The sequence below is a fragment of the Haemaphysalis longicornis genome, unplaced genomic scaffold (genome assembly GCF_048455015.1).
Source record: "Haemaphysalis longicornis isolate Haplotype H1 unplaced genomic scaffold, Haemaphysalis longicornis Haplotype H1 scaffold_2, whole genome shotgun sequence".
Classification (NCBI taxonomy): Eukaryota; Metazoa; Arthropoda; class Arachnida; order Ixodida; family Ixodidae; genus Haemaphysalis; species Haemaphysalis longicornis.
Genome location: NW_027526295.1, coordinates 69987434 through 70014785, shown reverse-complemented (window position 1 = coordinate 70014785; position 27352 = coordinate 69987434). Strand labels below are relative to the sequence as shown.

The 27352-nt window shown below is 46.0% G+C and overlaps 1 protein-coding gene across 1 annotated transcript in view; it reads left to right on the top strand.

Annotated features, from left to right (window-relative positions):
* LOC144168979 (unconventional myosin-Id-like) overlaps nt 1-27352 on the top strand; it is a 112323-nt gene that overhangs the window by 68350 nt on the left and 16621 nt on the right. The window contains exons 7-18 of the mRNA XM_077697981.1: nt 2382-2579; nt 5099-5241; nt 10476-10701; nt 12100-12159; nt 16182-16327; nt 16601-16655; nt 18833-18910; nt 20524-20690; nt 21961-22168; nt 23763-23884; nt 25101-25202; nt 26788-26932. Coding sequence (XP_077554107.1) covers nt 2382-2579; nt 5099-5241; nt 10476-10701; nt 12100-12159; nt 16182-16327; nt 16601-16655; nt 18833-18910; nt 20524-20690; nt 21961-22168; nt 23763-23884; nt 25101-25202; nt 26788-26932 — 1650 coding nt within the window. The remainder of the gene's footprint in view (nt 1-2381; nt 2580-5098; nt 5242-10475; nt 10702-12099; nt 12160-16181; nt 16328-16600; nt 16656-18832; nt 18911-20523; nt 20691-21960; nt 22169-23762; nt 23885-25100; nt 25203-26787; nt 26933-27352) is intronic.

Below are 27352 nucleotides of genomic sequence, written 5' to 3'. Positions count from 1 at the left end.
CACTGTGTTAAACAAAATAGAAGTCCTGAACCAATGAGATGGAACAATTACTTATTACAGTTGATCCCAGATATAATGAACATGAATATTTTGAATTATTGCTTATAAAAAACTGTCTGAGCGTCCCTTTTGATATCGTGTTTAAAAGTATAATCTTGGAAAGCTCTCAGTGATGTGCAGAGTTCTCAGATAAGCTTCAAAATGGGGATATCTTATATTTCTAATTGTAGTTATATTGAACTATTTCGCGATCCATATAGAGTTCGATGTACTCAGGTTTGATTGTACTTGCAAAATACTTATGGCAGAGTACCCGTGCCACACGTACATGAACAATGACGTTACGTGTTTAATTTAAAGTCTTAAGATACCGAATGACATTATTTGGGCGGACTGTGCTGCACGCGAAAACACTAAGCTAATAAATGTGTGACGCATGATGGTGATAATGACCAAAAAGAAAAATGCACTCATATTTTAGAAGTTTTTAACGTATAGAAAAACGCCTTGCAAGGTTTACAATGTTTTTTGTGAAAGAAAACGTTATTGTTGTTGTTTGTTCGTTTATTTAATAGCCTCAAAACTTAGTAGACACTAAGCGGCTCCGATCTATATCCAGGAAACTAGGTTGGCCTCCCAGGTATAATCCAGCAAGGAATGGTAGGCAGGACCATGGAGCCACCAATGGTAATGGGTCTCTTGCTGCCATCAAACATTTCCGTCGAATGTCCTTAGTTCCAGGGCATGTCCACATTAGGTGGTGAAGGTCTGCTGGAACCATTTTTTCAGAGCAGGTTGGACATTTCACATGCCCTCGGTAATCCCCTTTCCATCCACTCGTGTGGGCAGGAGTAAGAGCCACGCCCAGTCGGATCCTTCGTAGTACAACCTCCTTCATCCTGGTAAGGTTGAGGGGGAGGAGAACCGAACACGGAGGTATGAGAGCACGCGTTCGGCGTCGAAGATCCTCCTTTGCAGCCATTCGTGAGGCCCATGGGTCACTTGGGAGCTGGGCGGGAGATGATGGGGCCGGGCAGTTGTGTGACAGGAAGTCAGCCCATTCATTTCTTGCAATACTGGTGTGACCGGGAACCCATGACACAACCACTTTGGATGGCATTTTGCTGTGGAGCTGGTGGATGCGTTGGCAGATGATGGGGGTCTGCGCAACCTGTGGATCACTTGCGTAGAGTCGGTACGAAGATTGATGGTATTCAAGTCTTCATTGGAAGCGACTTCGCACAGTAGGGCGTCGTGCATAGCCTGCAATTCCAGCAGGACTGGGGTGCATGTGGCAGAGGCGTAGGCAATACAGCCTTCGATGCTGGGATGAGTGGGGCTGGTCCATGCAGTGACTCCATGCGTTCCTGTGCATGAAGCGTCTGTGTAGAGGAGGCATTGATCGTCTGGTCCCAGGTTATTTGGGAGGGGAGAGTGCTGTACTTTACCCTCCTTGGTCCGCCTTCTCTGCAGATGGCTTGTCTTGTTTGAGGTTATAATCGTATAACCCCAGGGTGGAAGCTCATCCTGACTTTTCGGAGGAGCCAAGGTGCCCGGGTTGAAGTGTTCGTACAGTAAATGGCCGTTCTGCAGACATGCATACTTTGACAGTTGCACAACTCGGCGTTGATTTATGAGCTCGTCAATTGTGTTGAGCTGAGCTTGTTCCTGACGGACTGGTATCGAGGTGATGCGAGGCAGACCGGTGATGGCTCGCATGGCTTCTCTATTAATAGCTTAATTCCAGTTTAGCATGGTGGGATACGGTTAGACGCTGAAACTGGGCTTCATAAACCAATGACAAAGTGTTTTCTAAAAAAATGGTGTGGGCCGTTTCTAAAAGTGGCTTCAGCAGCTGCCGTCGCCTGCCAGCGGTAACCAAATCCGAAAAATTCAAAACGATGAGAGTAACACAATGTTTTGCTTTTGCCGCTGTTTTAGTGAACTTCGTCTTCTTCAGAACTTCGCCACCCAGACTGCACAAAAAATTGTCTTATTTCGAAGTTCAGCTACGTCTCCGCGTCAACACTCTGGTGCTGAGAGTTTTGTTTTTTTCATTTGGTCTCATCACATTCGAGAGTAGGCAGACTTAAGGCGTTTGTGAAGGTGAATGAGTTGTGCGGTACTCCTTAAACCAAAAGCAACATTAGAGGGAATGGCATTAGATTTTTGCTTGTACCAGCGAATTAATGGCATTAAAACTTGAGGCATAAAGCACCCCAATGTCATTTTTCGTGTACATGTGGCACGGGTATAACTGAGTGTTCACGAAAGCACATTGCAAGTTGTTGAAGAGTTCAGATCTTTTGCAAAGTGTTCTGTTGAGCACTCCTTCCCCATGCAATGTTCTTTTTTTCTTTGGCCGCCTTTTTTCCGGCCAGGGGGAGGTGAGCTTTGTGGTGGCGGAGGACCAGGTGAAGACCCAGGGGAGCCTTCGGCAGCTGAGCCAGCTGCTGGGCGTGTCTGAGCAGCAGCTAAGCGAGGCGCTCTGCAACCGGGTCATCGCGGCTGGGGGAGAGGTCATGCAGAAGGGACACACCCTCACCGAGGCCGTCTACGGACGGGACGCCTTCGCGAAGGCAAGCAATCCACCGCCCTTTCAATCTTTCACGACTGTAACTTGAGTGCACAGAAAAAACAAGGACTGAACGAAAAAGACACAAAGACCAGCGCAGACTAACAACTGGATTTTTATTAGTCACTCACCACATATATATATACCCTCGTTGACAACACCCGCTCATGATGAAATGTGTACCTATCACGTCTACACACAAACACATGATAAAGACACCTTACATTTTACATTACCTTATGTCATCTAACAACTTAATTTCCTTATCGGACAGGGCTACTGACGGTTGACTTATGCATGTTCCCTTTATTTTCGACATTTGCCAGGCTTCCACTATCTCTCTTGTAGTCCTATTTTGGTGGTGGAACACTGTCGTCGAGTAGATGCGTAAATGTATGGCTCCGAGAACATATGTCCAGCCTTAAAGGTCGGCCATCCGTGCATCTGGCTGCGCATAGTGTGTAGTGCACAACAAAAAAGTGCGAGCCATTGCTTGACGAAATGACGATGGATTGGTTGTGAATGATTGATTCACAACCAATTGTGGTGTGCCGAAGTTGGAAATTATTATTCAATAGCCCCGCTGAAACTCTTTATCCTCGTATAAAAAGCATGTCTTTTAGGAGACATAGCCATAAAAGGTAAAAGTTATAGTTGCTTGAGAATGAGGGCCCAAACACTGTTTTAATAGCACAGTTCTCAAGAATAACCCGAACGTAACACTGTAACTGGAACTATATTTTATCCCAAATACAAAAATTTACATGACGTGTAACTTCAGTTTAAAACAATAACCTATCACCTGGGAGCACTTGAAACCAGTTTCATGTGGTCCCAATTAAGACCACATGAAACCACTAGCACACCACGCTGTTGCAACTGGGACCAAACTTGAAACTAGTATTCCTGGTAACTGGGCCCAGATGAAACCAGATGCGTATCAGGCCAGTGCAACTGGGACCAGTTTGAATTAGTTATCCAGCAACTGGAACCAGATGGAGCCAGTAGCACACCAGGCCACTGAAAACTGGGACCAGTTCAAACCCAGATACACAGTAACTGGGACCAAATGACACCAGTAGCAAACCAGAACACTGGCAACTGGGGCCAGTTAAAACCAGTAACCGAATAACTGGGACCAATTGAAACCAGATGCCCCATATGTGGGACCAGATGAAACCAGAAGAAAACCAGTAGGGAATTTTCGCCTGAGAGGCCTACAAAGAAATGAAGTTGTTGGACGACACGAGACAATGTAAAGGGCAAAGTGCTTTTTTCTTGTGTTTGTGTGTGTGATGTAATAGGTACACATTTGATCATGTGCGGGTGTTGTCAGAGAGCATATGTATGGTGAGTGATGAATAAAAATCCAGTTGTTAGTCTGCGCTGGTCTTCGTTTCTTTTTCGTTGAGTCCTCGTTTTTCTTTGTGCACTCAAGTTACAGTCATGAATTGTCGCCAACTGGCTCGTGTTTCAGTGTTATTGCTTTCAACCTTCTTTGCTCCCTTCACTTTTATTCGGAGGCTGCTGCAGCTAAAAAAAGGATGCCGGGAATTGCGACAGTGCTGTGTGGGGCCTCTTTTATACATCCCGGCCGCAGTGATTGCCTTGAAAAGATAGAGGCGTAAAAGTGAAAATGCCCGTGTGTTGAAACGTCGGCGCGCATTAAAGATGCCCAGGTGGTGTAAATTAATCCGCAGCCCTGCACTGCAGTGCACTTCATGGCCCAGGTGTAGCTTAGCCACCTTAAGGGGAACCCACCTATTAACACTCCTATGGGACTGGCTACTTCATCGCCCATGAGGTTAAAGACCACCGTGCACCCATACAAAAAGTTTTGAAAATCCTTGAAGATGCTCCAAACAGCCTAGCTTTTTATTTCGGAAGTATGTTACCTCTTCACTTAAATAAACAAAACTCTCACGTGCTAGACAGCTAGGGCCATCTAGTGAAAGCTGGATCAACCAGAATGTGTTTCTTGTTTAATTTTTATTTCAGTAAAGAAGTGATACATTTCTGAAGGAAGCAAACTAGGCCGCTGGGAACATGTTCATGTATCTGTAAAAAATTTTGTATCTGTACACGATGCTTTTTAAGCCCATGGGTCATAAATTATTATTATCCCATAGGACTGTGATCAGGTGAGTCCTTCTTAAAATACCATAACTAGACAGTGCCAGGGCTATGAAGGCAATGCCCGAAATTTTTAAAAGAAAAGCTGCGTTAGCTGTTGATAACACTCGGAACCAAGTGAATAGGCTGGCATCGACAGCTGGCAGGTGTAGACCAGGTGTAGTTTCAGTGTGATAAGCCCCCAATTAGTCGGGACCTGTTATATGTGTTCGGGTACAACTTATGAATGACAATGGAAGTTGCCTCTGCACCTCGTCACAGGAAAACGCTTACCATAGGAAAATGGTTAGATGGCAGCAGGCTGGATGAAGTAGCTCAAGTGTGCTGGTTGCATAAAAGAAGAGACCCCTAAAGCTGCTTCCCCCCCTCCCCCTCTCGCTGCCACCGCAGGCGGTGTACGAGCGCATGTTCTGCTGGATCGTGGGCCGGGTGAACGAGGCCATTGAGGTGCGCACCAACGGCACGTACGGCCGCAAGAACACCGTCATTGGCGTGCTCGACATCTACGGCTTCGAGATCTTCGACAACAACAGGTGCGACGCTGGCTGTCGGGCCATTGGTGAATACATATGTGGAGACGTTGCAGTGTTGTTTATTTTGTTTTATTTTATTTACAACACACTGCGGCCTTGAAAAGACCAAGAAGAAGAGGCGCAAAAAGTTCTTGTAGGGAACAAACATGACCATGATAAATTATGGCGTGTTTACAAATTACAAGTGAAGGTTTGGTAAATCAAAATAAGAACCTAAAGCAGGGCTTGGGGAGGGACACTGGTCTTAAAACATGTATTAATTTTCAAGTGATCTGTATGAAACTTGTTAGTCTTGCTGTTTTTTTCTCCAATGATTTCAAATATGCCATTATTTTTTCAATTGGTCAATGAGTTACCAAGGTAACGAGAGAGAATTAGCCATTTTTGGTCAAGCAACAGACAAAACAGTGTTTGCCATAAAGCTGTCATCTCTATATTTTCTAATACTATGAACTGTAGTGAATGCAATAATCGAAGCAGTTTTTTGATACATTGCTTGGAAATAATTTTACGGCTCATTAAACTTTGGTGTCTGAAATGGGCACTGAAAATTGTTCCTTGCCACTGGTGCCACCAAAGTTTAATGAGCCGTAAAATTATTTCCAAGCAATTTATCAAAAAACTGCTTCGATTATTGCATTCACTGCGGTTCATAGTATTAGAAAATATAGAGATGACAGTTTTATGGTTAACACTGTTTTGTCTATTGTTTGACCAAAAATGGCTAATTTTCTCTGAAAAAATAATGGCATATTTGAAATCAGTGGGGAAGAAGCAGCAAGACTGACAAGTTTCACAGAGTGTACTTAAAAAAACAAGACATTCAGGGCAATATAAAATTGAACTAATCACCCTATTATGCCCTAAAAATATACAATATGCAATAAGGGCCCACATAATAAAAAAGAGTACAGTGCAAACAAGATGGCATGTTCAGAATCAGTACAGGAGTTTGATGTGAAGACAGCGGCAGTCAAATGAATTACAATCATTTAACAGAACTTGTGGGGGGGTTAGTTGGTTCATGAATCTTAAAAAATATGTTTAGCGCAAAAAAACTAAACACAGAACACAAGAAAGGAGATGGGACAAGCGCTAACTTTCAAGTGAACTTTATTCACCGCTGGAGCCGGTAAATATAGAAACAACTGGAGGATGCACAGCATGCGCCACAGCAAGAGTAACACAAGTACGCATATGCGTCAATCACCGAACCGCTCAAAAAAAAGATTTGTCAGAGTTCAACAGGACCACAGGTGTATCGCTGATACACTTATCGCCTTTTTGGTTGATATAAAAAGCTTCCGAGAGTTCCCGTGCTCTCGCATCTCTACTCCTACCCAGAATCTTAATCTCACCCAGAAGTGGCTCACACTTGCAGGCGTCACAATGCGCGGGCAAATGCGCTTTTCCTTTATTCTTTTCTTTGTTCATTTGAAATTTAGCGCTTGTCCCGTCTCCTGTCTTGTGTACTGTCTTTAGTTTTTTGCGCTAAACATATTTTTTAAGAATTACAATCAGTTACTGAGTGTTGAAAAAACGAGTAGTATTTCAACATATTTGTGTGGGCTCGGTACAGAAGCAAATTATGTGTGTGTGCTAAAGTCTTGTGGGGCGTTGTTGTGTTGGTAGCAGGAACCAAGTGGGTGTGTAAATACAGCCACAAAATGTTTTAGTATGTGTCCTATCTGAAAATGCTCCAACGGTATATGTGAAGCTACTTAGCATTGCAGCGTGCCACACTTGCACAAGTCCCAACGACGACTACTGGATGTCTATGCCAGCTCGCCACTCATAATTTTGTGCGCTCAGCAGAGGTGTGGTGTTTTATTATGGATAACTAGGGGTGTGCGATTATCAATTTTTTAATTTCGAAGCGAATTCGAATAATAAAAACAAAGTTCGAATCGAATCGAATATTTTTCGAATATTTTTCGAATACGAATACTTATTGTTTTTTGTAAAATTAAAGTTTTCACCATCTAGAGACACAAAAACTGCAACTTTATTGCATAACAAATCATACTAAGTAAAATTAGAAATTACACAATACCATTGCACTCAACAGGTTAAGGTCTGCACTCACTTAAATGTTAACATGGAGAAAGGTTAACTGCTCGACATGTTCAGGGAGCAGTGACAACCTCCTGCTCGTCACGACTCCACCAGATACCGAAAACAGCCGCTCACTTGAGACACTAGTGGCTGGCATGCTCGAGCTCGTGCACATTGCCGCGCGCTGATACAGTAAAATCTCAATGATACTAATCTCGCGGGACCGCGAAAAATATTCGTATCATCCGAAATTCGTATGAACCAACACAGACCAAAACACTTAGAGCTGAAAAAAGTTTTCGTTTATTTCTTTTCCTACTTTCGCGTGAAGAAATTAGTGATTTTTTCTGCTTTTTTTTAACCCCCATGTTGCAAAGCAGTCCTTTCTGGAGCACGCAAAGCTTCGCACTCGTCTCCTCACTCGCTGTGCCCAAGCTCGCTACACGCCGCAACAGTCAAGCGTGAACCGCATATATGGTGCGTTTTTGCACGCGATTCGCTCGCCTCGGCTCTGCGAGCGCTGTATTTTTACGCCCGCATCGACGATTTCGCGCCCGCGGTAGCGCCTACCTCAGTCAGAAAATGACGCACGACGCGCACGGCAGAATGGAGGAGCCTGACTACTTGCGATAAGATCGAGACAGCTGGCTTGGCTCCGCCGGAGATGGTTAGGCTTAGCACCACGGCAAATATTTTACGGGCGCTTTCTAGCGGCGCGGATGATGTTTTATAGTGCCGTTTTCGCATGCATTATCAGCTCCTTTACCGCACAAGCAACTTCGTGTCTCCCTTGAGCCGCATTTTAAAGAGCGGTTAGAAGCGGTCGCTGGAGCGCCCGCGCCACTTCGCGGCTGGAGCCGACGCCATGTTGACGCCGCCGGCCGCGCCGCGCGCAGCGTGGGGGTGGTTTCCCGGCGGTGTCAGCGCGCGTTGGGCGTGCGCAGAGCATTTTCGCGAGCAGAAAACAACAACCCCGATACAGTCTGCGAAAGCACGTACCGTTCGCCGTGTATATGCTTCGCCACTTTGCTGCTGAGACATGGTCCAATTTTTTTTTTTTTATAGTTTTGGGTGGTTCGAATATTTCGAACCATAAAAGTGTCATTCGAATCGAATCGAATACCAAAAAATTCGAATCGAATATTCGAAGTTTCGAATATTCGCACACCCCTATGGATAACTGTATTCAGTGAAACCTAGTTATAACGGATTTCAGTCTCCAATGTGATCAGTTCGATATAACCAGTACTTTGATATCACCCATATAGCTGCTCTCAGGCAGTTTTTGAGAAGTGCAAAATGGCAAGTCGAGGAGACCAAGTTTTGTGACTGTGACCGTATATCAGCAAATAAATGCCGTTCGGGGCTTTGAGAGGTTTGTGATTTATTTTTTGGTTGGTTTGCATTCGAGAATGATTTTTTACTTCAGCTTTTATATTTTCGTTTACGGCTTGAAATTGTGCCGGGCTTATATAAGAGGAAATGTAGTAGATTAAAAATAAACAAGACCTCAACACTATGTTTCAGGGAACTATTCCACAAGTTGTAAATACGGCTAGTTGCTGTTTTTTAGTGCACAAAGCACAGGTAGACAAAATTGGATAACCAATGCTCCGTTTCTGTCTAACCACTTCTTTTCTAAGGGAACCATGAAGGCAAAATAGACATTTGTTGAGTTTGAAAGAAACGGCCTTTGAGAACTCCCTCAGCTCCATTCCAGCCTTGAAAGACTCTTCCAACTGAAAAAAAAAAATTCTGCAGCAATTTGAAGAATTCTCTACTACTGCCGCTTGTCTTTAGTGGGAGTGTGAGCCAGATTTCTTGGTTTTTCTAAATCCTGTTTTACCAATTGTCTCCATTTGCGCTGTTAGAACGATTACAAGTAGAACTTTCATGAAATATGCATTATTGTGTAAATGCAGGCCGTTACACGATTCGCCTTGTCCCGTAATTTTTACTATTTGTCTTATTTTTTATTTTTTCAAAATTTTGTTCGACCAATTATCTCCACTTATGCTATTATAATGGTTACAGGTGAAACTTTCGCAAAATCTGCATTATTGTAGAAATGCCATTTATTATAGGGTTTGCCATTTTCCATGATTTTAAAATTTTTCTTATTTTTTAAATTTTTTTTCAAAATTTCGTGCAACCAATTATCTCCATTTACGCTATTATAACGATTAGAAGTGGAACTTCTGCGATATCAGCAGTTTTGTGGAAATGCAGGGCGTTACACAGTCCTGGCTATGGGGGTACTCGGGTACTCGGCATTAAAAAAAACGCCAGAACTGGTGAAAAACTTGTATTTTGTGGCACAGTGATGTAGTATGGGCAGGAGTGATGTATCATGGGCCTGCACTAATAACATAGTCATCAGTGTGTAAACTACATGTTCTCATTCGAGTGATGCGATCAAATAGGCCTACAGGCCCCATTATAACCACACAGTCACGTTTCCTGGTGGTGGCTTGGGTCGACGGCCCCCAATCGCACAAACAGGATTGCATGACACCGTACAGAAACACTGGAAAGTGGTTGGGCAGTCACCACTTGTTTATATGTTTTGTTTAACATCTTGATTACCGTATTATCGTGTGTATAACCCGCGCCAAAAATGTGCGAATTTCAGTGGCAAAGTAGGGGTACGGATAATACGTGGGGTTCTTCCTTCAGTGCAGCTTCACGGCAATGCGCGTCGTGCCGTGAAGCTCCCACTCAATAACACTGACTAAGCCTTCCATGGCAGCAATTGTGCAAAACATACAAGGACAAGGAAGGAAAAACAAGGACGAGCGTACTCTAACAGGATTTTATTAGCGAATTGTGACTTTCGCCTTGCAGTCAGCGTATTCTACCTGCTAAATATACGCTTTCTCTTTCTACATAGCATGCGATGTGTTGCTTGAGCAGTATCTTTGGTGCAGCCTTTCGTGTATCAAATGTGCGGGCAATACGTGAGGATTTTTTTTCTTCCGGCTGCTGAAAGTGAACGTGCGGATTTTATGCAAGGGCGGGTGATATGCGCAAAAATACAGTATTTGTGTGAAGTTTGTGCTAAAATTGGTATAGGTGCTACCGCGACGAAGCGGCCTTTCGACGAACCAAACTTGTGTCTTGTCTTCGTGGCCCCTTTCATAATCTCACAAGCTCCTTCTTTCTCCCTAATGCGGATGCAGCTTTGAGCAGTTCTGCATCAACTACTGCAATGAGAAGCTGCAGCAGCTGTTCATCGAGCTGGTGCTGAAGCAGGAGCAGGAGGAGTACCTGCGCGAGGGCATCCAGTGGCAGGACGTGCCCTACTTTAACAACAAGATCATCTGCGACCTCGTCGAGGAGCCCCACCGCGGCATCATCGCCCTGGCCGACGACGCCTGCCTCAACGTCGGCAAGGTCACCGATGAGGTACGCACGCCGACTGCACTTGTCTCCCTATGGTGGAGGGGGGCACTTAAGGGGGCACTTAAGCACTGTCTTAAAACAACTTCTTTTAATTTTCAAGTAAACTTTGTGAAACTTGTCAGTCTTGCTGCTTTTTCCCCTCTGGTTTCGAACATTGCATTATTTTTTGAGTGGCAGACAGTGGGAGGGGAGGAGGGGGGAGGGGCTTTTTTGTGGGCGATGGAACACGAATAAGGTCACATGTGAACAGTGGGCTGCTTCAATCGAAGGCAAGGGAGATCAGAAACCAAGAGTGACCTCAAGTGCTGACACTAATTGAGCAAGCAATCATCAAACGGTATCCGCTATGTCAGATTTTAAGTGCAGAGCACCTTAGGGGCTCGTCTTGTCGTCGTTAGCTGGCTCGCTGGACCCAAGTAGAGCCACATGGCATTCTGTCATAGTGGCTGTCGTCATGGCGTAACCTAGAGGCTTCGAAAGCCAAGCAGTTTATATAGTCATAAGCGTTTGAAACTCGTGAACCATTGGCGCTTGTCCTACATCTCCCCGTTGTTTAGCGCAAAGAATACTGCAGGTACATTTGAGGAAAAATATAGTACGTAATTAACCGGCAGTGCCCACGTTCACTTAGTTATGAACACTCGTTGGGTTGGTTTTTACGATAGTAAGCGAAAAAAAGTGGCAGTGCAGCGCCGGCACGTGCGTGAGGAAAAGCAAGGACGAAATAAACAGAACTCCCGCTGATGCAGTTTCCTGCAGGGGGCGCACAAGCACTGCGAAGGCGGGAAATTTGATTTGCATCGGGTGGAAGCAGTGAGCGGATAATGGCGCCAAAGCCCATTATGGCGAATCACTGCTTTGCATTTCCGACAGCTTTCACATTGAGTGGAAACGCTTTAATTTTTGCTTTATCACCATACATATCAATTTCACAGGAGCTCTCTAAAACTTAAAGAGAAAAGGCACTCATCATTTGAGAAAAAAAACCGAGGAGAAACAAATGCTTTTACCAAGTCTTCCTCACTCCCATTGAAAGTTTGTTTGTTCCCATTTTGGTGTAGGGAAAGTTTTCTCGTATTATATATTCGTGCTCGAGTTCAATCAAGAAAAGAATGCTCATATACTGGTACACAGTATTTTCAAAAGGATTTTTGGACTGTCGGTGTACACAATTTGAAATATTTAAGCACGAAATAACCAGGCCCAACTGTGCGCAGTGGTTTTTATTGTACTGCGTTGTAGAGCAGGTTAGGGCAGATGGTGGTGAAATGGCTTCGAATGCTGGTTTCGTTCTAAAGTTTCGGGCTCGCCTAGAGGAGATGAGCGGGGTCAACCTTTCACTGTGTTTAGCGACATCAACCGTTTCAGCATTTGTGATTCTCTCGTTGCAACTGTTTACAGATGCTGCTGGAGACAATGGACAAGAAGCTCGCGAACCACAAGCACTACACCAGCAGACGGGTGAGTGGGATCTGTCTTGGGTAGTTTGTACACCACTCGGATGCATTTGTCTTGACCTGTATAAGTGTAGCTTGTGAAAGCAGTTCATTGTCCAGGGATGACGCAAGCATTTGTGAACTGCGTGTGTGCATGCAGCAAATGTAGTACAGGGAACCCCAATATGACGACTTTCAAGGGACCGCGCGAAAGTGTCGTAAGACTGGGGCGTCGTATGATTGGTGTGTGGGTAAATGCCGGCCTAGTAGATGGTCTCACGTGACAGGTGGGCTGAGAACTTGTTTAAACTACTATATTCAGCGCATTCTTGCGTTATTTGCGAACCTTTAGCCGAAATCCCAAGTTAAAAAGAAGCAATGCTTTTGTTGTGCCCCCCTCCCCTTTAAGGTCGCCAGATAGCCTACCAGCCAAGGGCCACACGCTACGCAACATAAGGCTGACGTTGTCGAGCTAGTTGAGAGAGGAAAAGGCGCGTGTGAAACTGCCAAGGCCAAGCGAAACGAATGATAGTACAAGGTAGAGATGAACAAAAAACAGCATTGCCGTACATGGTGGACACATCCTTTGAACAGTCCCATGCCATGGCTATTGGGTCATAGTACTCAACACATAGTTGTTTTCATTTCCCAAAAAACCCAGCAACGCAAAATGGATAAGATAATTCAAACTTCGCGAGTAAACCGTGTTGCAGCAAAAATTATAGCATGGTCTTGCTACAGTGACTTGCTGCAGCGGCCAGTGAGGGACCCAAAATGGTGACGCCAGTGGGTACGTGTCTCGCCCCATCGCCTCCTGTATTTTGCTCCACCCTTGCGGCAGATGCACGTCAATTACTGACAACGTGGCTTTTGATAAGCAGAGAGCAGAGATTTAGGGAGAAAGAGCGTCGTGAAAAGAAGAAATTTGGATCGAGCAGGCGGGGAAACCGATTGTCTGGTCATCGCCATGGGGCTGTGTCGTACATGTTTTCACGTTCGTCGGAGGCTCAACAGGAGCTTTGAATTCGCACTCCACCTGAACTTCGACTTCTCGCGGTTGGCGCGTTGGTGTACTGCTGCCACGTGGGGCCATCGCAGGTTAACTCCCGCTCACAAGTACCCACCTATTTGCTTGCGTCTGTTCACCAGGTTGTCTGGCACACCTGCCGACCTTTGAACATCATGTAGCGTCAAACGAAGATTAAGAATCAAGAAAGGTCGAGACGCGGCGGCGAAGCAGTGTGGAAGATGGGAAAAGCGCCAGTTTATCCTTGCCGGGCTGCGTTGTATGAAGCGGACCGCTTGCACCCGAGCGTCATATCATCGGGGTTTTTAATGCATTGTTTCTATGGGGAGTTTGCTAGGACCGCGGTGATCCACCGCAAGAAGCGGGTCGTCGTAAGTCCACGTATCAGCGGGGTTCCACTGTACAACACTCAGGCGCACGCGGTTCGCTTCATACTACAGACCCCGGCAGGCATAAACCAGTGTTCTTCCCATCTTTTACACTGCTTCGCCGCTTCGTCCCTACCTTTCTTTATTCTTAACCTTCGTTTGACGCTGCTTGATGTGCAAAGGTCCACAGGATGGCCAGACCACTTGCTGAACAAACGCAAGCAAGCAGGCGGGTACTGGCGGTTGGGAGTTAGCCTTCAATGGCCCCACACAGCAACAGAACGCCAAGATGCCAATTGCGAGAGTCGAAGCGGCTGGCGGACCGCAAATTTGAAGCTCCTATGGAGCCAATGAACATGAAAACACATGCGACGCAACCCCACGGCGATGACCGAACACCCGCTTTCCGTGCCCACTCGGTCCAAGTTTCTCCCTTTCACGGTGCTGTCTTCCCCCTCTCTGTGCTCTCTGCTTATCAGTGTCTTTCGAAGCCGCATTGTGCTTCGACCTTTTTTCCATCACCGCCTCGTACTATCGTTTGTCTCGGTTGGCCTTAGCAGTTTCAGACTCCCGCGTTTTCCCCTCTCAATTTGCTTGGCTGCATTGGCGTTCCCAGCTTATCTCCTGCACACGATGCAGGGCTGGCGGGCTAGCGCAGACAGCGCAGAGGGGAGGGGAGGCATAAAATAGGTGTGCTTTTTTTAGAAACTTACGATTTCAGTTAGGGGTTCACAAAAATACGCAATAATGCGCTAAGTATAGCAGTTTAAATAAGCTCTTTGCCCAACTGTCACGTGACACCACCTACTAGGCCGGCATTTACCCATACGCCGATCATACGACACTTTCGCGTGGTCCCTTTAAAGTCGTATTATTGGGGTTCCACTGTATCAGGCATCCTTAGGCAATCAGTGGGCAGGTGAGGAACTGGGTTTGTTTGTGACGAAATGAAAGTCCTGTGCAGTGACAGAAGCGGCAGGAGTGAAAGGGGCGAAACAGCAGAGGATTCCATGCTAAGAAATCTCGGCAAAAAGGGTTGCCACTTCTTTGAAACACTTGTTTTAGATGCTGGGTTGTAGCACTGTTGTAGTGACATAATTTCATTTAGAGCACTTTCAAATCGTGCAGAAAGGTCACTTATTTTTGTACGGCTGTATTGCGTACTGTTATGCGACATGTGTTTGTGCAACTTGTTCTGCACAATTCTTAGGTTGGCTTCGAGTAGCCCGCCTTTTGTGTCAACTTCTACTGCCTTTTGCATCAACTGGTTGTCACCTAAAGAAGAGAAAAAAAAATTGACAAATGAGTGAGAGAGCTTGTGAAAAAAAAATGTGCTGCCTAGAAAGGTCCTTCTCTTATTCTTTTGTGAGAGAGCATAATTTATATTGGTTCTGTGTTTTGTTGGGGTAATGATCTTTGTTCTTGTTATTGCAAATTTTAGTCATGACACTATTTTTCAAGGAACAAGTAGTCTGCCGCTAACTGTACTTGCACTCAATGGATAATTTGCTAAAGCAACCCTTTAAATTCCATTTCGTGCCCGCCCTACCAGCTTTCAATAAGAAGTCGCAAAAGCATGATTGTGGACTGCGGCCTTTGACCAAGCTTATTCTAATTCAGCTTTGCTAGCATGATAGCGCATTCATACCTCGCAATGAAGTTTGTCTGCATAATTTATTCGCAATCCCAATAACGGGGCACAGTCCTTTACGATTCCAATCATTGTCGCTTTTCCTGCAGGTACAAAACTGCAGACAAAGTTTTGTGTCTGCAGGAAAAGTGACGATGATTGTCGCTTTCTAAGCTCCATTGCTTTTCGCCAAACCTGGCTACGTTTACTTTCACATTTTGAGAGGGCTGTGGGAATTTCGTTGCACTTACTACATATAAATGCCTAATATCCCTGCTTGCTGTCGTGCATATACCTGCTGCATTATAGAAAGAGCTAAAAGAACGGTCTTCAATGAAACTGACGACGTTAACCTGTCTTGCTATGCCAGATGAATAAAAAAAACTGATTATAATGAAATATATGATGATGATGATCCGCATGCTTGCATAGAGCTATTTCTGGACACTAATAAGTCTACTAGTATGGGCATGTTAGTAGAAATGAAGGAGAAATGGGCGTGGGCAGGGCATGTAATGCGAAGGCAAGATAACCCTTGGTCATTAAGGGTAACAGAGTGGATCCCCAGAGAAGGCAAGCGTGGCAGGGGGCGGCAGAAAGTTAGATGGGCAGATGAGATCAGGAAGTTTGCGAGGATAAATTGGTCGCAGTTAGCACAGGACTGGGATAATTGGAGATCTATGGAGCGGCATTTCCCTGCAGTGGGCATAGATAGGAGGAGGAGGAGTATGATTGATTGATTGATTGATTGATGATGATGATGATGATGATGATGATTTCTAGACACTGGTACAGTCCTGTATTTCTGAGGAAAGTGAGCAGAACTTTGGACGCATGGCAAATGATCCCTAATGCATCGGGGCCTGCTGCGTATGAACTGTGTCACAGCTTTTATTTCTTCAAGTTTGCTTCAATTTTTACGTGTCCTGTGATGGGACCTGTGTAACACTTTTAACGAAATGGTACGTGAGCAACCGCAGTGAGCCGGAATACTGCTAAACTGAATGTTTTACCCTGGACAGCTTTCTCCGACGGACAAGTCCCTGGAGCACCAGAAGCACTTCCGGATCCTGCACTATGCGGGACAGGTGACCTACTCCATCGAGGGCTTTCTCGACAAGAACAAGGACACCCTGTTCCAGGACTTCAAGCGCCTCCTCTACAACAGGTGGGTGGTTAACTGATGAGGGATTCGGTGGGATCAAATTAAAATTGAAATAGAAATTTTTGGAGTTTAACGGGCTGGAGGTTCACCTGGGCATATTGCAGTGGGGGGGGGGGGGGGGGGGGGGAACAGGAGGAAGTGGAGGAGAAGGGAGGGGGGCTTTGGATGAATTTTGGCTCCTTGAAGATCTTTAACGTGTGCCAAAATCTCCACACACTGACATGTTCCCTTGCTTTTTGCCTCCATCAAAAAACCACAATTTTTTTTTTTTTCCAGCTCTGACCCTCTTATCAAGTCAATGTGGCCTGAGGGAGCACAGAACGTGAAGCAGGTAATGTGAAGTGCTCAGTTTTCTTAAATTCCGCGTGCTGTTTGTCTAGCTGGTTGCTTTTAATCAGAGACCCGGTGGAAGCTTTTGTATCCAAGCTAAAACCGGGCTGTCCATTGCATCGAGATAGTTAATTCATGTTGACTTCCACCTACAGTCAATCAGTTTAATGAGGCTTGATGAAAATATTCTGAGGGACAATGTAAATTTGTACTCTTTATAATATTTGCATCAACTGACAAATGTCAAAAAAAGACCATTGTTTCCGAAGAATTTCAGATGAACCAAATGGGAATCGATTGGCTACAAATGGGCCTTGAATTTGACTGATTGGACCCATTGACTCTGATACTTATATAGCATTGGAGTTGATGGGTCCAGTCGGTCCAAGTCAAGGTCCAGTTGGAACTGATTGATTCCGGATTGTAACTTGTTGCCTGTGGCAACAAGCTTGTTGAAATTTATGACAACAACTGACAGAGCCCTGCAGATGTACAGTTATAGACAAATAAAATGCGAATTTGAAAATATGAACCATAGCACAAAAATAGCGTAATTTCTCTCCATGCAAGTCAAAATGACACGTAACTTAATTACAGTAACAAAGTTGGGAATGCGGCTTTCCAAATACAGTTAAACCTCGATGTAACCAAGTCTGTAAAATTCGTAATTTACTTCGTTACATTGAAATTTCGCTACATTGAAATTCCGGGTTTTAATGAACTGTTCATCCTGTGAAGCATTTTCTGCAAAAGAAAACGTGGCGCGCATACACGGCTGGCACATTGTTTCTGTTCCTATCGGAGATTAATTGTCTATGCGGGCATCAGCATAAACCGCATGGAGCGTTTTCTCCCCGCAAAAAACTCACCCCGCAAGCCACAGGCGCGCGACGCAGCCGTGGAGACCACCCGCGCGATGTGGGTAGCTCCAGTGACCGCTTCTAATCGCTCACTGAAATGCAACTCGAGGGGCAAACGAGAGAGGCATGCGTGAAAAAAAGCGGATAACGTGGGCGAAATTCTCTCTGTTAAGCGTCATACGTGCCGCTTATGAAAGCGCCCATCAAATATCCTCCGCGGCGGTAAGCCTAATCGTCTCTGGTGGGGCCAGCCAGCATCCCCGAGCGCTTCAAAGCTTCCGCCATAGGGTGCGCGCCTCCCCATTGGCGCAACTGGTCAGGCTCCTCCCAATGCCGCGCGCAGCGCGAGTCACTTTGTGGCTGAGGCACTGAGGCAGGCTGAGGCAGAAGCCGCCACCGGCACGCAATCGCAGACGCAGTGTGAAAAAAAAAACTGAAAGGCTCATGAAGATTCACAAATGCTTGCTGGAACGATGAAACCCAACAAGCATGAGCGAACTCGAACGAAGGGCAAAGCGGCGGCTTGTGGCGACGGCTCCGCCAGAGGTGATTGGGCTTACCACCGCGGAGGATATTTTATAGGCGCTTTCGTAAGCGGTGTGTATGACGTTTTACAGTGAAAATTTCATTCACGTTATTCGCTTTTTTTCTTGCGTACCCCTCTCGTTTGCCCCTCGAGTTGCGTTTCAGCAAGCGGTTAGAAGCAGTCACATTGCAGGGGTGGAGTCCGCGGCAGCGTCAGCGCGCCTGTAGCTCGCGGGGCGCGTTTTGCGTTTTTCGGGGCGAAAACGCCCCATGTGGTTCACGCTGATGCCCACGCAGACCATTAAGCTCCGACAGAAACAGAAACAGTGCGCCAGCTGTGTATGCACGCCACGCAGTTTGTAGGCAAGGGGCTCGCTGCATCCAGAGCATTGGGAGGCCCGTGTGGCCGTTTCGCCACTTGCGTCTCCCAAAATCTACCTCTAGAACTTAAATTTCGTGCCTAGCTCTCCATGAAACTTTGTTACATTGAAATTCCGGCGAACGGGACTTTGTTACAGAACGGGACTTTGTTACAGGACTTGAAGTTACAGAAAATTCCGTGGTTCGTTACATCGAGGGTTTCTCGTTACATCGAGGTTTAACTGTATACCAATAGCGTGCACCTCCAAGAGCAGTATTTTTCGATTTTGCGTGAGAAATCACTTTTGCGTGGCAATTCTGGCTCGTATTTTCGTTTTCTCATTTCATTTGTCGATGGCTGTGTACAGCCTGCTAAGGGCTACTAACCGCGCTGGTTGACCCACTTCTGATCTCTGCACTTTTCTTGTTCCAGGTGACCAAGCGCCCCCTGACAGCGGGCACCCTCTTCAAGAATTCCATGGTTGCGTTGGTGCAGAACCTTGCCTCTAAGGTTTGTGGAGCGTAACATCCGTTCTTCCTCCGGGATTTTTGAAACGCTGGCGGCCTCCCTGTTGTTGCATCTTTTGTTAGGCAGCCACCGTAAATGCGTGAATTTCAAGGTTGGATGTGCACTATGGGAATAGAAACAGTGATAGCTGTTTTTGATTTTTGGCACAAGTTTTAGATTACTTTTTTTTGTCAGTTGCCAGCAGCAAAAGGTTCGGGCAGTGCAAACCAAAATGAACAATACTTCCTTATTACACAACAAATTAAATTTACTTCATGTCCATCGTGTCTCATTTCTTTCCCCTCAGATTTGAATGTGGCTTGGGAATTTAAAAAGGCCATGCAGAGAAAGTATAACTTTGTTTTACTTAAAAGAAATCTCTTGGTAGCTCACTCAGCTTCATCCCAGCCACAAAAGACATTTCTTAACTTAAGAAATGCAAGACATAGTATTGCAAAACTTTCAAATTTCATGCTACAGTGATGTCTTATTGCCAGGAGTGATGTCTTTTGGGCCAGCACTGAGAACATAGTTATCAGTGCATTCACTGCTTTTTAGCATGCAAGGGACACGATCAAATGGAACTACAAGCCCCACTACAATTTCTGTCATGTTTCCGTAGTGGTGTCTTAGGTCGGCGACCGCCAATCGCATACACAAGATTCTGTGACCTCGTAGAGAAATGGCCCTAAAGAGGTTGGGGTGGCGCCACTGCTTGTAATGTTTACTCCGTATCTCTATTATTAAAGACGATAGTCTTTCCTGGGCTAGTTAAATGCAGAAACTTTGGTCTGTCTGTATGTCTGTCTGTGACTCTCTTCATCCACCCGGCCAAAGTGAAGCATATGCTGCGTGTTATATACCCACAGCCAGATGTAAACGTCAGTCCAGTGGCAATGTTCATACCTGTCAACATTGTTGAACAATAACAATACATCACGCAAATATGAGGCAGAAAATCAATACATCAGTGATATTTGCAGTGTTCCTTTATAACAAATTCATGTATGCTTGATTTCTGCCAAATTCTACATCCACTGCAGAAAAGAAACAATTCACTCCGTCGCCTGCTGTCGCCTGGACCACTATAGCTTCTGGCGGCATTTTAAGCAATCAAACTTCAGCAGTTACGGAAGGTTCTACTAGATAGGTTCCACGTTCCGCTTGGAACGCACGTGGAGTAGGGCAACGTGGTTCTGTCAACGTGTAAGTAGGGCGCCTCAAGTCACGCGTGTTGCCGCTGTACGGCAACGCTGCCATCCAGGCACCCAACTTGGAGCAGTGGAACGCGGTAAATTTAAATTGGCTTGAGCAAACCTCTAGTGTGTTTACCTTGGGAGGAGCGTGAAGGAAGAGAAACAACATTAGAGGTGAGCGGGAAAGAGAAGGGATGCATTTAGTTGGCAAATGTCGACTAATCGTCTTTTGTTGACATTTGCAACGAACAAAGAAGATACGCGGCCGATTTTTCGTGTGAAGTTTGCGATGAAATTTGTATCGGTGTTATGGGGGACGGGGCAGTCTTTTGACTGGACCAAACTTGTTCTTTGTCTTTGTGGCCCCTGTCTCCGCACATGCCCACGAATGCCTCTATTTTTTTTCCTCCACTCCTGCAGGAGCCGTTCTACGTGCGGTGCATCAAGCCCAACGAGCACAAGTCCCCGATCCTGTTTGACGAGCAGCGGGTGCGGCACCAGGTCAACTACCTGGGCCTGCTGGAGAACGTGCGCGTGCGACGGGCGGGGTTCGCCTACCGGCAGGACTACACCCGCTTCCTGCGGCGGTTGGTCTCCTCCTCCTCCTCCTTCTTCTGCTGTGGCTATTGTGGGAAGAACGCTTTGCGTGCGCACCGTTTTCTTTTTTAATGTTCAGGACATCCTCTGGTCTTCAAGGCTGGCTTTTTTTTGTGCCAGTCTTCAGGCCACGAAACGCTTGTGCATCCTTTCACTGCTTTAAGAGACTGTTCTGTTTTTTTTCTTTTTTGCCTGTTATGAATTCAGGACTCAGCAATGGGCTTTCTCACTGCAACTTTGATGCTGGTTTGTTTTCAGCAGAGGCTGCAGTCTTCAGTTTCTCAGTCGCTTTGAAGATTTGGCCATGGCGCACTTGTTTGTATTATTCTGTTGTAATAGCAGAGCGAAGACAGCCAAAATTCTGAGTTACTAACTGCCCACATCCTCAAATAATTTGGCAACAGCCTGTTCTCTCTTTTTTTTTTTTTTTGTCTACGTGTGTTTTTAGTCTTTCAGTTGTTGGTGCTTTTTGTTTTACATGACCATTCTTCCGATGCTTCTATTATTGTTTTGCCACCCCTGATGTAATACCCTGCAACAAGCCTTTAAGAGAACAATAGATAATTATGACAGCGATGAAGCTGGCCAACTGCAAAAACGGGGCTTCGAGAAATGACTCAAGGCCCAACAACGTTTCAAGTGTGCAAAGCATGTGAAAGGTGGAGCGTTCGACTTAAAACAGATTATGGATTTGAATCTTACTATGACTTGTGCCGTCTTCTTATTGGCTTAACCAACGTTCGTGGTGATAGGGACGTGGACCCTGCTTTGCACATGCCACACATGGCCGTGACCTCCGAACACACTTTTCAATTTTTGGTGTGTATTATATGTGAAAAAATGCAGTATATTTCCCTTGAGTAGCTCCGTCGTGTAAGGATGTGATCGTCATCTGTGATCACCTAAAGGGCAGCAAACACAAGTTTGTGTTTGCCAACCACCAAAAGCAAGCCCTTTGCACAGAACAGAAAATTGGGGCAAAACACAAGGTTTAATGTCTGTTTATAAAGCTGTACAAAAGCGTTTGGAATTATGAAAATTATGGAATTATGAAGGGATATCCCATTGAGGAAGGTTTATTTATTTCATTATTTGATTCTCAGACCTTATAAAAAGCGTTATAAGAGTGGAGGGGCTACATTCGTAGGAGAATACAGAGCATGTAAAAAAAAAAGTACACAAATATATTACGTTTTAGGTCAGCTGAACAGTCTTGTAAACAGTTGCAGCAAACTGGCGTCCTCCCTGATGGCCATGCAGGTACAAGATGATCACGGAGTTCACGTGGCCCAACTTCCGGAAGGGCTCGGACCGGGAGGGCTGCCAGGTGATCATTGACCGGATGGGCTTTGCGGACGACGTCAAATACGGCCACACCAAGATCTTCATCCGGTCACCCCAGACTCTGTCGCGCCTGGAGAACGAGCGGCTGGCCATCATCCCGCGCATCGTCATCTTCCTGCAGAAGGTACGGCCACTGCAAGGGGGACACACACTGCGCGGAAGGGGTGAAACTGGCACATTACTGTCACGTGAACCCCACTGACTGCCCTCACAGTTCTACAGCGAAACTGTCCTGCGCTAGGTTCTGACCAAAATTGTGTGCGTCTGTTGCTGGGTCACATCAGCAAAGAATACCACGCGCCCACTCCAAAGCTAGTTTTAAATGCTCTTTAGCTTGCATTCTAAAAAAAATTTGGCTCCAATCCACGCTGTGAAGGTGGTTGGAAAGCAAAGCTGTAAACGACACCCACAACAATTGGCCATGCGACATCACTTGAATTCACACTTGTGACTCTCCAAAGAGTGAAACCAGAGACTCTGCCAGGTGGTACTTGAATCGATTCGTGCCAAAAAGCGCCCTCCTCCTCCCCAGCTGCTGAACCAAAACCACTGTCTGTCTCCCCCATCTCCACGTGTGTTTGTGTAGCTTAGTCACTAAGACGACGGACTCTCGCTGCGCTTTTCTTCTGGCCCGGGGCCGATCACTGGTGGCGCCAGTAGCTTTATTTAGCCTGGTTCAAAGTGTCTTGTGGCGCACACGACGAAACCATTCGCTGGTAGAGGTAAAAAGCTTGGCTTTAAGAAACATACTGAAATTGGCTGCTGAGACAACTCCACCACTACATCGAGTTTCATTCCCTTGTCGTGCTTAGTTAGTTCACAGTAAAGTTGTAAGCGTTACAGAATTACCATCTGTTGTCACTACATGGCCATCATGGAGGAAGCATGGCTACAGGAAACAGCTGCTAGTTTTATCAAAACTATCTCATAAATTATTAGACAATTCATTTCAAATTAGTTCTGAGGAAGTTGTGTATGTGCATTTTTTCGATCGATGAGGTAAGTCACCATACATAACTCAATATAGTTATCCACCGATTAAGCTTTGCTGGTCTTCAATTTTCACAGTAGTGGAACAGATCTCAAAGTTTTTCTTCAAAATTTGGTTTTGTGCTCATGACACAAATGTGTTGCTTGCGGGCAACCCTGCAATGACCCGCTGATTATAGAAAATATCTGGCCTTAGTTTTTACCTTAAATCAAGCAGTAAATTCGTACATTCGTGTATGGGTCATTCAACGCCAAACATCCTAGACGCTGCGCTCAACTATCTGCGGTTGCACTGTAAAAAATCTTGGTCGATCACTTCACTACACTATTCATTCCCGTAACCTATTCATGGAGAAAAAGAATGCTTCCTGTCTTGTGCAACAACTTCAATATTATGGCGGTGACAAAAATTTATTTTGCAAAAAAGAATGAGCAAAAATAAGTATACGGAGCATGTAGAAAAAATTCCATTGGAAAGAACAAGAACCGAGACCCCTTGCTACAATGCATTGACGGCTGCAGTGTGTCTCAGAATGGGCTTTGCAGTGAAGCGAAACGGCATTTCTGGGCTGTGTTTATAGACATTTTTTTACAGCTGTTACTACCTATTTAGAGACAGTGCAGCTGCATATTTTGCTTATATCGTTGGTGGTGAGTGCAGAGAAAAAATATGGGAGGCAGGAAGTGCTGCGCTACCAACACTTTCCTTTGGTGTGAATGGTTTGCAGATGTGGCGCGGCGCCATCGCACGCATGCGCTACCGCAAGACTCGTGCAGCCATCGCCATCTTGGCACACTACCGCAAGTACTGTGCCCGCAAATACATCTCTGACCTGAAGACAGCCTTCAGGTGAGCACCTAGTGCTGCACGGGTTGCGGGGAGGAACCGCAGTGAAAGTTTTCACTTTTGCTTCTACTTCATGGAGCTCCTGTCAGATCTAGAACATGCATAACTCGACTTGTCAGAAGAGGACTGGGGGACTTCCCCTGTCGCAGAGTGTTAGCTGACCATTTCTGACGGTCCGCTCCGCTCCGATAGCAAGCGGGAGCGGCATTGCACATGCGTGGCGTGCTCCGGCACAAGTGGCGTTGCTGGTGCGGGGCTGTGCTCTGCTCGCCGGGCCTTCTGAGTGGACCATTGTGGCAGCATACGCTACTGCGCGGAATGTCAACCTGGCTGCCCCCAGCAAGGCGAGCGCGCTACTGCGAACTCCGCTTTTTCAATTGACACATGAGCTCCGGAAGATGTCGCACATCTCAACGACGTTTAGAACGGAAGTGCAAAAAGGTTGACCGAAGCGCGAGCCTACTTCTACGCAGCTCCCAGAAAGACAGCCTTGTCATGGCTATTCAAAAGTTGAATGGCTTCTTTCAAATTTTTTAAGACCATTATATCGTGTCAGGGACTACATTACATAAAGGTGAAAGAAGGCAGCAAACATGGTATTTTACTTTGAGTGACCAAAATACCGATTCTTGTATTTTCTTTTAGATGAAGTTTTGGTTTGCAAGCGTTGGGTGCACAACCAGTGTCGTGAATGCTTCCTTATCGAGGGACATATGGTTATAGCTTAGCTAAAAGCCTTTCTTCTGCTGACGCTCCATTTGTGCTGAGCGGGCCGCCGGGAGCAGAGCAGACCGTCAAAAGCGGTCAGCTAAAACTCTATTGCCTGACTAGTTGAAGAGATCTTGGCACAATATCTTAGCAGAGGGTGGGAGAAAAAACTTGCACAAGGCACCTTTGTTGGCAACACGCACACACCGTATTTACTCACGTAATGAACCTCCTCGCGTAATAAACCCCTCCCCCCCCTTTTCTTCTCGAGACTTTACTTTTTTGTCACTTTGAATAAAAAATGGCAGCGGGAATGTTTATCTCAGCATGGTTGCCGATGCCGTAGACGATCGCAGTAACTTGACATCACGCCTGCTGTCTGCTGAAACCTCGTCAAATATTGCCTAGCCTTCACTGTGGCGTGCCCTGCATTCCAGGTGCAAGCCTCAGTGCCCGAAATTCTATTTTCCCACATTTGTGAAATCTTGCCTACACCTCTTTTCCTTCCCAGGAATGTGCACCAGACCAAGGACTACGGCAAGAGCATCGCCTGGCCGCCTCCACCCATCTGTGTCCGCGAAGCCGTTCCGAGCCTCAAGGCCATCTTCTCGAGGTGCGTGTTCACTGCCATTGGCTTGCCACGCAACACCCACTTGTTACCCTTTCATAGTGAGCCAGTCGCAGCTGTTTCCTTGCAATTGGCAGCTGCATGGCAAAGCCTGTCTGAAGTTTTGGCCAAGACGTCTTGTAAAGCGCTCCGGATGACTGCAGAACAGGAAATTTGTGCAGGAAGCACAGAAGAACTTTGCAAGCCTGAGGCTACAGCTTGTGAAAGTTCGTTTCAAAGCTGGAAAGTGGTTTTAGGTTGGTTATGCGTCTCCGCCGTCACTGCAGGTACTCAAAACAAGCATTCGTTGTCACTCCATCGGAAGGCATTCAAGGCATTCATTGGAAAAAGAAGCGGAGGCTGACAGGACAGGTTGTACGGAGCACGGACAATACGCGAACCACGTGAGAAACGGAATAAGCAGTGTCGAACAATAGGAGTTTGTTTGTAGGCTAGTTTCAGAGAGGAGCGGTCCTGGGACCTTCCATGACACTTGTGCATTGCCCACCAGCTCACGGGATGTGTGCGAGCCAGAGTTCTTTGTGGAAGCCTGGGGCTGTTCAGTTGCATAGACCTACAATCTGGCACACACGCACACGTGAAGTTGTTGGTTTTGGCTGCTGATTACAGTGGTGATGTTGTCTCTGGAGCAACTGTCATTTAGAGTTTAGTGGAAAGGCTTTTGTTGTTGCTGAACGTAGCTGAAGGGGCCTAAATTGCTTATGCCACTCTTTTTAATGCTTGTGTGCTTGATAAGTCAGGCTCTGCTTCAGTCTACAAGACCCCCAAACTGCAACCATGTTTGCGTGAAATCAATTTGGAAGAGAAAGTTCGGCGAACTGAAGTACCGTGGAAGGCAGGGCTAGTTGACATTGGGTTTTGTCATGTTGATTGCTGTGTGTGCGTGTGAAACGGGGTATTGACTGCATTGTGTGTGACTGTTTCTTTCCCTGTTTTTTTGTGAAAGCTAAGTGGTTTCATGCCGTCGTTGTTAGCTGTGCTGTTCCCTGTGATGAACGTAAGACTGCCGTCGTCAGATCTATCTCCTTTTTCTATTACACTTCAAGAACCGCTGTTTTCTTAAATTCTGTATTTGCAGATTTGCAGGTTATTTTGCAACAAAGAAAAATAACCTTTGAACAGTCTTCTTTCTTGGGCTGTCAGAGTTTTGTTGGGCAAAACCGCACAGCAACAGGTATGCTGCAAAGAAGGAAGTTGGCGAAGGCAACTGGACTGTAATGCTCAACAGGGCGTGTCAGAAGAGAGGTGATAAGTCGCAGTGGGGATGGGGCGTTCGTGCCAAGACTTTGAGGTCCTCTAGAATTGCTGTGCTGTACGACTTTGGCATGAATACGAGGAAAAAGCCGAAAGAGACTCTACCATGGTGTGGTAGTAAAGAAGTCTTCGATAATTGCTAGGCTTTCACCTTCACACAACATAGGCAGGCTTAACAGCGCATTGGATTTTTAGTATTTTCCCTATTATGTCATGGCTTACGTTGTGTAGCGGGAAATTTGAAAGTGTTTCGGTGTTTCTTAGCTCTTTTTAGTCGTTTCGAATTGCACGATGGTGTGTTTTTGCACGTACTTAGGTGGCGGGGCAGCATGATGCTGCGCAAGGTCCCACGCGAGGAGTGGCCTCAGCTGCACCTCAAGGTGACCGCCGCTGAAGTGCTGGCCGGTCGCCGCCGGGACTGGGGACAGTCTCGCAAGTGGCACGGCAACTACCTCTCCCAGGTAAGGAACGGACTCCAAGCGATGACTGGTCACTTGGAACAGGCATGGTTTCATTTATGAGGGGTTCGTTTGGTTGGGAGGACCACAAAGCAATCCTGTGTCATAAGCAGCCAGGTAACGGGCAGGATTGCCTGCCTCCGCCATGTGTGGCCGATGGAAGTCAAGAAACTGCAGGCTTTCGGGATTTTAAGCTAATTTGAAGTTCTATAGGTGGTATTCACTGAAAAGTTTAGCTGTCAATTTCTTCGCCTGGCAACACTGGAAATGGCCACGGACATGGCACAGCTTGTGCCACTGCGCCTGCACGCCGCAGAAAAAAAGAACACCGGCATGCGTCGTCTGCTCTGTTTCAACCCTATTCTCAACGGTGATGTCAACAGAGATGTTATTAATCGCATTCACATTGGCGTCAAGGCATTA